The sequence below is a fragment of the Hyaloscypha bicolor genome, assembly GCF_002865645.1.
Source record: "Hyaloscypha bicolor E unplaced genomic scaffold K444scaffold_10, whole genome shotgun sequence".
Classification (NCBI taxonomy): domain Eukaryota; kingdom Fungi; phylum Ascomycota; class Leotiomycetes; order Helotiales; family Hyaloscyphaceae; genus Hyaloscypha; species Hyaloscypha bicolor.
This window is the reverse complement of record NW_020194512.1, coordinates 3,032,794-3,046,422: the sequence shown is the minus strand read 5'-3', so window position 1 is coordinate 3,046,422 and position 13,629 is coordinate 3,032,794. Positions and strand designations below refer to the sequence as shown.

The 13,629-nt window shown below is 19.7% G+C and overlaps 1 protein-coding gene across 1 annotated transcript; it reads left to right on the top strand.

Moving 5' to 3' along the window:
• Window positions 1-8,974: 8,974 nt before the first annotated feature.
• Window positions 8,975-10,028, top strand: K444DRAFT_16409 (uncharacterized protein). The gene is made up of 4 exons (XM_024870678.1): window positions 8,975-8,996; window positions 9,049-9,221; window positions 9,271-9,670; window positions 9,738-10,028. Exons 2-4 carry the CDS (start codon window positions 9,069-9,071, stop codon window positions 9,806-9,808), a joined length of 624 nt encoding a protein of 207 aa, XP_024744379.1. The 5' UTR covers window positions 8,975-8,996; window positions 9,049-9,068; the 3' UTR covers window positions 9,809-10,028.
• Window positions 10,029-13,629: the final 3,601 nt, after the last annotated feature.

Here is a 13,629-nt window from a genome sequence, read left to right as displayed (position 1 = left end):
TTATTTTCGAAATCCTCTTTTTATTTTTAAAAATAATACTAATAAAATTATTAAATTCTTTTATTATATAAATATTTTATATTTTTAAATTCTTATTTCTTAAAATAATAATATTATTTCTTATTTCTTAAAATAATAATATTATTTCTTAAAACTTATTTTAATAATATATATTCTATAGTTAAATATTAATATAATAATATTTAATATTATAAGTTCTATTAATTTACTAATAATAAATATAATATAAAGGCTATTATTTTATTTATTTAAAATAGTAATATTAATAAACTTGAATTTTATAATTCTAGAATTTCATTTATATTTATTTCTTCTTTTATATCCGAAATATTTTAGATTTCTAGCTTTTCTTAATATTCTTATCTTATATCTTTTTTTCTAGAAATATTTATTATATTTTTTTCTTTTATTATTATTATTATTATTATATAATTACTAGATATTATTTCTGTTTTATTTTAGGCTTCTTTTATTCTAATAGTTTTATAACTACTTTTTTTTTATATATTTTTTATTATAAGATATATTATTTAATTTAATTACTTTTTTAATAATACTTATATTATTATATAAGCTTAATAAATTATAAATATAAGAGTTATTTAGGCTATTATTTAGGCTATAGCTTTTAATACTAATAATAAATTATCTAGAATTCTTTAAAGTTTTAAAAATTAAAGTATAATTAAATCTAATTTTATAAAATATAGATTATAATTTTATAACTAGTTTTTTATAAATAAATATTTAATAATATAAAGAATTAGAAAACTAAATTAAGAACTATTTAATTTTCTAAAGAAATTAGTAATAAGTTTTCTTCTATTTCTTTTATTAAATTCTTTATATAAATCTTAATAAATAAATCTTAATAAATAGCTTTTAATTTAAAATAAATAATTAAGTCTTTTCTATTTTTTCTAATATAATTTCTTAATAATTATTTCTTTATTTTTCTTTTTATATTAAAAACTCTATTTATTATTATTAATTTATTAATAATATAAATAAACTAATATTCTATACTAGTTCTAATAATAAAAGAGCCCAGAAACTTATAGTTTTATTGGATTTTATTTAAATTATCTTTAATTTCTTTTATTATAATATATATTTGAGTTCTAAGAATATCTAAATAATTTTCCTTATTTTATATTAGAATAAAACTTTATATAAAGATTTCTATTTTAAAATCACTTATAAAAAGCTAGAAAATATTTAAAACATATAATAATTTGAAAGAATTAAATAATAAACTAAAAAGGCCCAGAATATCTAGAAAAGTATTATTTATTAATATAAATATAAGACTTTAAAAACAAGAAAGAATCTAATAAACTAGTAAATAAATAAAAATATATATATAATTCTTTTTTTTTTAATTCTGGCTTCTATTTTTTATATTTTTTATATAAATTCTTTTTTATTTTTAGGTTTAATTAACTTATATATATTAGAATTCTTTTTTATTTACTAATTTCTAGAAACTATAAAATAATATAAAAAGTATTATAGAAAGTATTATTAAAGCTAATTCTAATTCTAATAATAATAATAATAATAATAATAATAATAATAATAATAATAATAATAATAATAATAATAATAATAATAATAATAATAATAATATAATAATAATAATAATAATAATAATAATAATAATAATAATAATAATAATAATAATAATAATAATAATAATAATAATAATAATAATAATAATAATAATAATAAGCTATTAAATTCTCTTTTAAATTTTTTCAAATAAAAGAAATTATAATTAATTTTATAAATTATATAAGTATTATTTTATAATAATAAATATATTATTTCTTTTTCTTATTAAATATAAAGAATTAATAAATATAATATTTTTAATTTTATAAATAAAACCTAAAATATTCGGGCTATTATTAGTATTTTATTTATTATATTAAATAAAAGTTTAATTATTATTATTAAATTCTCTAAACTAATTAAATTCATTTCTTTTAAATAAATCTATTATATAAAGTTTAATAAATTATATATAAATATTTACCGAAATTAAAAAAATTAAAAAAATAAATCTAATATTTAATATACTTTTTCCTATATTTTATAATTAGCTTAATACTATTTTAGATTTTATTTTTTTTAAAAATATATATATTTGAAATTTTTAATTAATATTTTAAAGTAATATTTTTTAATTAATTCTTATATAATTTAAAAATTAAGCTATTATATTTAATACTTTTATAATATTTAAATTCATCTAAATTTATAAAGTTTTATAATTATTAGAGCTTTTATAATTCTTTATTTTTTAAATTTAATATCTAAACTATATTATATATTTTATCTCTAATATAAAAAAGACTCCTAAAAATCTAATTTATTTATATATTATATATTATATTTAGAGAATTTATTTATTAATAGTATTTCTTTATTATTAAAAAAAGAAATTATAAAGAGATTTTTATATTAAAAATATATTATATTATAATAATAAAATTATAAGTATTTATATATAAATATATAATATATTAAATTAATTATACTAAAAACTATATTATATTTATATATAAAGTTATTAATTATTTTATATTAATATTAAACTCGTATAATTATATAATTTTATATAATTAGCTAATTATAGAAAAGTTCTAAAGCCCAAAACTTATAAAGAGTTTTAAGAGCTTTAGGGCTTTTAAACTATTATTAGTATTTAATACTTTTTAAGAAAAAAATATAATATATTTTATAATAAATTATTTATTATAAATTATTTAATTTTTAAATTAAATAAGAAATCTAAGAACTAGATTTATAATTCAAGTTTTATTAAGGTTATTAAAGTCTTTACTAGCTAGTATTATAGATTTTATTATAAGAATTCTATAAGTTCTATTCTAATTTATTTAGGAAATATATATAATATATTTCTTTATTTATTCTTATATTTATATATAATTTCTAAAAGCTAAACTATTATTTAAGAAAAAAGTAAAAAGACTAAACTAATATCTTCAAAAACTAAGACTTTAATAAATATATTTAAAAAAACTTATTAATTCTTCTAAAATTAATTTAAGAAAAGTTTGAATTTATTATATATTATAACTTATATAATTGAAAATAAAAACTATTTTAATAAACTAAAAAAAGTTTATTATATAATTTATTTATATAATTAGAAATAAAAACTTCTATTATAAATTCCTTATTTAAATTAATTAATTAAACTTATTTTTTAATACTAAATCTTTATTAGAATAATTTATTATTTTTAAAAGTTTTAAATAAAATAGATAATAAGTTTCTTAGCTGTTTACTAAGACTTATTAGCTAAAAAATAGACTTATAAATAATAAATAAGATTATAAAATAGAATCTCTCTAATTATAATACTAATATATTTTATTATTATATAAAATAATTAGATATAAAAGCTCTATTAAATATAATATATCTCGAGCTATAAATAATATCTTATAAAATATAAAAAGTTTTAGTATTTAACTAGTATTATAATCTAGTCTAAAAATATTTATTATTCTTTATATCTAATTTAATAAAAATAAAAAATACTTATATTTTAATTCAAGAAATAATTAAAACTTTATATAAATTTAGAATAATAATTTACTTTATAAAAAAAAAAAATTCAGGTTATTTATATTATATTAATTTTTTAAAAAAGCTTATAATAAATACTATTATTCCTGAAATATTCTCGAAAAAGCTTTCTTAAATTAAAATAAGCTAATTTATAATTTTAAAAAATCTATAGAAAACTTATATATCCGAGAATATAAATATTTAAAATAAATATTATTTAAGTTCTAATTTATAATAAATATATATATATAAAAGTATATAAAATAAAAACAAAAGTAAAATACCCGGATATTAAATAAATAAAAAGTCTAATTATAAGTTATAAAAACTAGTATTAACTAGATATATATATAAAGAAAAGATTTATTAAAATTAGAAAAAAAATAAAAAAATAAAAGAAATTAAAAAAGAAATTAGTATATATTTTATAAAAATAAATAAATAAAATATTTAAATAGCCTAAAAGTAAGAAATATATATTAAAAAAGTCGAAATTAGAAAGAAAAAGGCTATTTCTTATAAGAATAAATTAATATATATTTTAAAATAAAAAATAGAAATATTTAATAATAGTCTAAAGGCTTTTATAAATATTAAAAAAAAAGTATTAAAGTTTAAAGAAATCTAAATAGAAATTAGCTTCTTTTTTAGAAATTCGAGAAAAAATATTTTTAAAGGGCCTAAAAATATAAGAAGTATTATAAAAAGAAAAAAGAAATATAAAATTTAGTTTTCTAAAAAGTAAATAAGTTAAAGATTTATAATATAAGAGTTTTAGATAAAAGTAATACTAAAATAATAATTAAATACTAGCTTTTAATATTAATAAAGATATTAATAAAGATATTAATAAAGAATAAAAGCTTTTAATATTAATAGTAAAATCGAAAAAATATAAAAAAAGAATAAAGATTTTAAAATAAAAATAAAATAGAATTATAGTTATATTATTATATAATTTTATATTTGCTTTTATTATTTATTAAAAATATATATTTCTTAGAAAAAAGTACTATTTAAAATTCTTAAGCCTCTTTAATTTAATAATTATATATTTGAAAAATAAGAAATAAATATAATTATATATATTAGAATAAAGAAATTCTTGTTATTTAAAAATTATAATTATAATATTACTAAATATAGAAATATAAAAGTTTATATAATAAGCTATATATAAAAATTTAAGGAAATTAAAATACTTCGAATTATTTATAATTAATAAAATAAATTAGCTAATTATATAAATTAAATATAGTTTAATTATTATTATATTTTAGTTTTTATAAATTAATAAAAGAAAAAATATTTTTATTTTTATTTTTATTTTTATTTTTATAACTATAATATCTAAAATTATAATTTTTTTAATATTTAAATATATTTAATCTAGGGCTATTAAATATATATTTTTATATTCTAAAAATAAATAATAAAAATATAATTATACTAGCTTTAATTTTAGTTTTAATTTTAATTTCTTTCTAAAAACAACTTTAATTCTAATATATAATACTATTATTAAAGCTTCTTTTTATTAAAAATATATTAAAAATAACTTTAGATAATAGTTTTAATAAAAGCAAAAATAGTAGAAAAAGTAATAAAGCTATAAATAAATAAAAAGATAATATTTATAATATATTTTCTAATAATCTAGATTTAGTTTATAATATTTTCTTTTATTAATATATTTAATTAATAAATTCCATTATTTCTTAATTTTCTTTTTATATATAATCTTTCTTCTTCTTTTTTCTTTATAATAATACTTTAATTTTCTTATATTACCCGATAATATTATTAAAATAATAAGGTAAATTAATAATAAGACTAAAATTAGAGAAATAGAGCTATACTAGAATAGAAAGCTAAAGAAATTAGAAAAAGGCAAAGCAAATCTGGAAATAAACTTAATATATATTTATAGAACTAAATTCTTTTAAGCTTATATTATTTATAATAATAAGAAAAAACTAAAAAGCTCTTTTAAATACTATATAATTATAAAAGGCAAATTTAATAGTACTTATATAAATTATAGATATAATAATAATAGTAAAATCTATACTTTTTATTAATTTAATACTAATTTTACTAAATCTTAAAAGCTTTATTTTATATTTATAAAATCCTTTACATTAAAGCCTTAACTACTTATAAAATATAGAAAGCAAGTATAAAAACAGATATAAGATTAGAAGGTAAAGGGAAAGAAGGTTATAATAAAGAAGGGTAAGGATATTAGAAAAGAAAAAGATAAAGAAAATATAAATAATTCAAATAATATAAATAATACAGAAAATATAGAAAGTAAGGGAGATATGTCTTATAATCTATGGGATTTGCCTTACGGACCATGCAAGCTAAGGGGGGGGCTAGAAGTAGTTGAGAATAAGGTATATATACTATACTTTTTTTTTAGTAAGGTGTGAGGGGGGGCGGGCGCAAAAATAAAAAAAATTAGAAAATTACTCTTCGCTTCTCGGTTTTATTAACTAGCCCGCTAATAGTCAGACTTAATGTCACGACTAAAGGGGCCCCACTCTTTAGTCGGGGAAAGCGAGTTGGCCCGCAAAAGTGAGATGGCCCGTATCAAAACGCATAGATTTTTAATTTATATAGAATTCCTAGAGTAAAAATTAATTAATTTGTATACTACTAGCCCCAAAAATTTATCTAATTTAATCGCAATAGCTCGCCTGAATAGCCTATCCAAATATATACTTCTATATATATACCAGAAAAAATAAGCTTTATAAGACTATTTAATTCCTAAAAAAGAATAGAAAAAAATATTATAATAAAGAAAGTAAAATAAAATCCTATATTTAGATTAGTATATAATATTATATATAATTAATAAAAAATAAGAAGCTATTAAGCAAATAATATATAATTGAAAAATATTTTAGAACTTTATATAATTAAAATAAAGCTTTTATAAATAGTTTAAAATCGAATACTATTCTATATTAGAATAAACTAGTATATATTACAGAAATTAAATATATAATATAAATAAGAAAAAGCTTATATTTATATATTTATAAAAGAGAAAGTAATTATATTAATTAGAATTAAGGAAATATATATAGGAATACTAGAGAATTATATATTTTTTATAATAATAAAATATATATCTATAAATAATAAAATAATTCCTCTAGTAATAATTATATTTAGAGCTATAATTATAGTTTTCTAGTTCTATAAAAATATAACTAGTTATAAGATTATTATAGTTTCTTTTATAAGATATATAAACGAGGAAATCTATATAATTTAGCTAAATTATTTTATTAAATATAATAATTATAGGCCTAATAAGAAATAATATATTCTTTTAATTAATAAAGTAATTTATTATTAAGCAAATAATTTTATTTTAAAAGCTATATATAATAAGATATAAATTATATAATTTCCTTTTTACTAAATATATTTCCTTTAATTATATAATATTAGTATTTTTAAAAAATAGAAATATTACTAATAAATTAATATTATAAATATAATATTTAGTATTTCTTTTATAATTTCCCTGAAATATAAAAGAAAATATTTATAACTTATATAATTTAATATATTTTTTAAAATATAGGAATTTGGCCTATTAGCTTTAAAATAATATAGAGAAAACTTAAAAAATATAGTAAAAAGAAAAGAAAAGATACTAGCTTAGAAAATCTGGAATTTAGTTCTAATTTAATTATTAAATTAGAAGCTAAAAACCTATTAATTTCTATATCTGCTTTTATTTATAAATTAGAAGAAATATACTAATTACTTATATTTCTAAAACTTATATTTTTATATAATAAATACGTTTTATAACTTAATAACCTTAATAATAAAATTCTAGATATTTTAAGCTTTTTCTTTTATAAGAAATATATAATTATAATTAAGGCTATTAAAAATTACCTAATACTTAAAAGTTTATAAGAAATAGATATTTAGAACTCTTATAAAATATAGATTAATTAGTATAAGACTAAGCTAAATATATAACTCAGTTTTTAAAAAAGGAAATAAATAAATAAATTTAATACTCTAGTAAAAAAAAAATTTAAAATAAGAAAGGTAATAGAGAAGAAGTTTAAAAAGGCAAAGAAATAGCTTATAAAAGCCGAATTAGCTAAGAGAAAAGCTCTTAAAAGAATCGAAATCGCTATATAAGTAATAAAGAGAAAGAGAAAAAAGAAAGTAAAAGAATTAGAAATATAAATAAAGAAATAGATTCTTGGAATTAATATAATTATTTCTTTCGAACTTCTAATACTAATTTGTAATTCCCAGAATAAACCTACGGAATTCGAGCTTAAAGCTATTTAAATCAAGTACTAATTACTCTATAATATAGTTACTAAGAAGCAAACTGAATTTAATTATATATAAGTTAAAAATCCTATAATTTTTATAAATATCTCTATTAATCCGATAATACTTATATCTAAATAAGCTTACCGGGCAAAAGAGAACCCTTTTAGTTAATTATATATAAGGGCAATATTAGAGGAAACCGAGGGATTAGATAAGGAGATAGAGAAACCAAGAGAGAATATAAATAATAGAGTTAGTAAAAAAGAAGTAATTCTATATTCTGTATTATTTAAATTAGTAATATTAACTAATTTAATAGCTCAAAATGCAGATTTCGTAGTATTAGAGTAATAAAAGGTTATATTCTTAATTACATATAAAATAGAGGTTTATCTATTATATGGTATAATATAATTGTCTATAGTCACATAGTAATTTTGGTTTGGCGCGGGCCATCTCGCTTTCCCCGACTAAAGGGTGGGGCCCCTTTAGTCGTGACGTTAAGTCCGACTATTAATGGCCTCAGTACATTTAGGAGAGTGGGTGTTGTGGCAAACACCTTGATGCATTATCGTCGCAACCTTGGAACTGCCATCTCTAAGAATATTAAGTTTTATTGTTCGTTTCACATCCTTGTACAACTCGAGCAGACCTTACTATTCCAAAACTTATTCTCCTGAATTTTGGCACCCGTCACATCCTACCCTTCAAATCCACTGAGTTAAATAGGGAGCTGTTCCCTAAAGCTCGTATGATTGGATACAGACGAAAATAAGTATCGTAGGATGGAAAAGGATCAAGACTGATACTATCCCAGGATTCACTCAGTGTCAAGGAATAGCGATCGAGGCTAAATGGGACGCACAGCACGACATGGAGCAGGTCCAGGATAGAGGGCAGCCTGGCAAGGTTAAATTAAGCCTTAAATTAATAAAGACGTGTCCCGCAAGTGTGATGTTCAAGCTTCCACACTAACTTACTATAGTTCGTCTCTTGAACTTCATCATTTTATCGTGGACAAGGAGCAACATCAACCCTTATCAAGTGTATGAGATCGATCATTTCTCCTTGCTATTTCCTCTGAATTGAAAAGAGAAGATTCAAGGCAAACAGTCACTATGTATTCAATACCCGCAATGGCGACTGTCCTGGCACTGGGTGCCCAAACTACATACGCACAGAACGTATTAGCAACACAATGTTACTACAAAAGTGACAACGAAATAAAGACCTCTAGCGGCCACCCATGTGGTGTTGTTGCTCCCAATGGCGTCAGCACCTCCTCCCCATCCTCGTCAACCCCCCTAACATCTCATCCAGAATTTCTCCTCCTGCTGCGAAATTGGCGATACATGCCTGGCAGACGGCCTCTGCCACTACACACGTCCCGAGCCACCTCCTCCCTCCGTCGTCTCTCGATACTACATGGGCGGCTGCACCGACGAGTCCTTCAACGCACCGGCCTGCAATCCCGCCTGTACAGACCTCGACCCCTCAGACGTCGTCTACAACCAAACGACCAGTAACTGGCACTGCTGCGGGCAAACAAACGGTACAATCCATTGCGATGATCCAACTACAGAGAGTTTCCAGGCCCCAGCGCCAAGTGCGCTCGTTGCAACATACATGGTACCAAGTGTGGTGCAGACGGCAGCGAGCTCGACGAGCGCAAGCACTAGCACGAGTACTAGCACGAGTACCAGCATGAGTACTAGCATGAGTAATACTACAACTCATACATCCTCAGCTACGCAGTCGTCGAGTTCGAGTAGTAATAATGGTGGTAGTTCAGGGCTCAGCAGAGTCACACAAGCCGGAATCGGTATCGGAGTTACCATCGCCGGTGTCGCCATCCTAGGGTTGCTTGGATTGTTCTTCCTCCGCCGAAGATGCCAACAAAGAGCCACATGTCAACATCTAGGCTCAAAAGAAGGCCCTTTCGCGGGATACCATAGTGGCGGAAGATATGGACACCACACAAGTCTAGGTGGAGACACGGATAGGCCGCAGACGCCGAACCCGGTTATGCAGCCGCAGGAGATGATGGCGGATGGGAACTTGTCGAGTTTGGAGGTGCAGGAGTTGGATGGAGTGAGGAGGGGGGGGGCGAGGAGCGTGAGGCACGAGTTAGCTTGAGGGTGTGCTTAATGAGGTCCTGGTCATTATTGTCATCAGCCTGAATCCAGAATGTAATAGGACTTTGTTGATATGAGGTCGTTGTATTCAGTATTACTTCGCATTTCCTTTGGTCATATAGTGTCAAATACAAACTAGCCAGGGGACTAATTCTGGGAGTTCTAAGTCTTATTTCTATTACTTAAGGCAAAATTTTTTTTGGGGCGAAGTGAATCGTGTATTTCTACAGGGCTTTCTCTAGTGAATAAGACCCTGGAGCATAGCCTGAAGCATTATATAAAGTATTATTTAATATAATTATTATTTATATTTATTCTTACCTTATATAAGAGTGCTATAAAAGCTGCTAGTATAGCGTTTGCTTATTTTTAAATCAGGAATTATAATTTTAGTATTAATTTTTTTTAAATATAGTAATTATTAAAAAGATTATATAATATTAATATTTATATTCTAGTAAAAACAAGTTAGATTAATATTTAATAATTACTCTTTATTCTAGTTTTTTTTTTAAATATTAAGAGATATTAAAATAGCCTAAAAATATTTCCTTTTATGTTTTATTATTTATTAATAATAATTAATTTAATTATAGATAAAATAATTTACTATTATATAATATTAGATAATTTAAAAAGTTTTAATAAATAATGCCTTATTCTATCTTATATAGCTAGTTCAGATTTTGGGTTTAATTTCATATAATAAATTCTATATAGAAATTAATTTAAAATTATATTTTCTAATATTATTATATTTAAGTTTAATTAAAATTTAAATATATATAATAATATTATAATAATTATTAGAATAATTTTATTTTTTAGAAATTTTAAACCTTAATTACTAATATATTAATAAGAACTTATATATATATTATTATAATTATAAATATTTAGCTAAAAATAGTTTTAATATAAAAAACTAATACTTTTTTTAGATTTCTAAAGAATTATAGCTTATTTTAATATTATATAAATATTTAATAATTATTATTTCTATTATTCTAAAATATAATATAGCTAAAATATTTATATTAAAGAAAGTTTTAAGAAAAGAATAAATTATTATCTTTTAGCTATTATAAAGCTCTTTTTAGTATTATTATTATTTTAGCTATATAAAAAGCTTTATTTTAATTTATAACCTAAATATATTTAGCTAATATATTTTTAATATATTATTCTATTTTTCTAAGTATTTTTCAAATAATAGTAATTTTATTAAAATAAATTAATAGCTTATTCTAAAACTATTTTAGAATATATAAAGGAATTATATTTTATTTAATATTATTATAATAAGAATAAAAGCCTGAAATATTAATTATATAGAGAAATAATAAAGAATTAATAAAAGTAATTTCTATTATATTAATAATAAATTTTATAGAATTAGAAACCGGATTGAAAAAAAAAGCGAGATATAGAATTTCGAGTTATAAAAAAGAATTAAATATTAGAAAATCCAGAATAAATTTAATTACTATTAAAAATATTTTTATTTATAATTTCTAATACTTCTAAAAACTAGTTAGCTATAATTAAAGATTAATAGTAAGGAAATAATATATAGCTATAAATATTATAATAAGAAGTTAATAATAGTAATAAAAAAAAGCTAAGAAATATAATATAATAGTTTATATTTATTAGAATTAGCTCTTTATTTAGAATTACATTTAATAAAGTTATAGCTAATATTAAATTTTCCGGATTTACTAGAATATTACTTTTATAATTATTTAGAAAATATACTAGAGAATTACTATTATAATTATTTAATATATAAGCTAGAAAATTATTATTATAGCTATTTAATATATAGGCTAAAGAATTATTATTATTACTATTTAGTATATATATTAGAAAACTATTATTATTTAAGAATATAAATATAAAATTAAAACTAGCTTCGTATTTTATATTACTATAATCTAAATAAAGTAATATATTATAAATATTAGAAAGGTTTTAATATAAAATAATAGAAAAAAAAGAAATATTTAATAATATATTTAAAATAAAGAATTAAAAATCAGAAATTAGAAATTCAAATTAGAAACTATAATATTTATTTTCTTATTTAAAAGAAATAATATAAGGAAATCTAATTTATAAGTATTAGACTAGAATTATTATAGCTTTAAAGAAATACTAGAGATATTTAAAATAGCTATAAAAGAAATAGGAAATAACTATAAAATATAAAAGTTTAATAGAGAAATAAAAGAACCAGAAATAATCGGGTTTTAATATCTTAGAAAAGAAACGGAATTAATAATTATAAGAGCTAAATATAAGACTCGGAAAATAAAAAATCCGAAAGAATTACTTATTACTTTATAATTATTATTATATTTATATTACTCGAATTAGTATTAATAATTAGTATAATTATAGAAAATAAATATTTTATTTAATATATTATTTATTAGAAAAATAATATATTTAAAAATATAAATATAACTATTATTTTTATAACTATATCTAATAGCTATATTATTTCTTATATAAATAAGAATTATATAAATATATTTAATTTATATAAGAATAAGATTTAGCTAATAATAATTTCTAGAAATAATTTAATTATTATATAAGAAATAATTAAAGAATTAGAGGTTTATATAATATTAGTATTATTATAATTCAGCTTTTAACCTCGTTAGCTAATATAATTAGCTAATATTATTACTTATATCCCGTTACTTATATCCCGTTACCTCCTAGATATATATAACGCAGCCGCCTTACTAGGGAAATAGGCTTGAAATATACTAGAGATATTTAGAAGGCTAAGCCTCTTTGGAACTAGTATACTATAAGATATATATACTCTTTTATAGCCTCCTATATTCTAGTTTTCCCTTTCTTAGCTTTGAATCGTCTTTATAAGGGACTTTCTACCTTGCTTTCTAAGCCCTAAATACTATATCCGTAATAGTATTTAAAACTTATTTCCTTTAATTCTATAAAGGATTTCAAATAAACTAATTTAGAACTATTAGAAATATAGGTATTACTAAGATAATAGAACTTCAGAAATACAAGTAATAGACTTTAGAATAATAAAAGCAAAAAGCTTTAGAACCCTTAAAGAAATCAGATATTTATATCTTTATAAATATATACTAGTAATATATTAGAAACCTTCCGAAAACCCGAAAATCGAAGAACTTTAAATAAAGGCTACTTTTTAATTAAGTTCTAGAGTAATAGGTATATATAGGCCAGTAATCTAACTATTATCCTTAAGTTCTATCCTATAACCTTATAGGCCCTATATATATACCGGTAATAAAACTACTAGAAAGAATATAATAAAGGAAAAGTATAATAGATTAACTTCCCAGAATACTATATAATCAGAAACTATATTAACTTCTACTAAGGCTTCCGGTAAAGCTCCTACTAGTTTAGATTATTCTATTAGCGGCCTTTCCCGAATTAAATATTCCGTTAGTATTTCTGGAGAATTTATAAATAAGTCTATAGAAATAGAATTCTCTACTTTTATTATAAAGCTTCTGGAAACTAATAA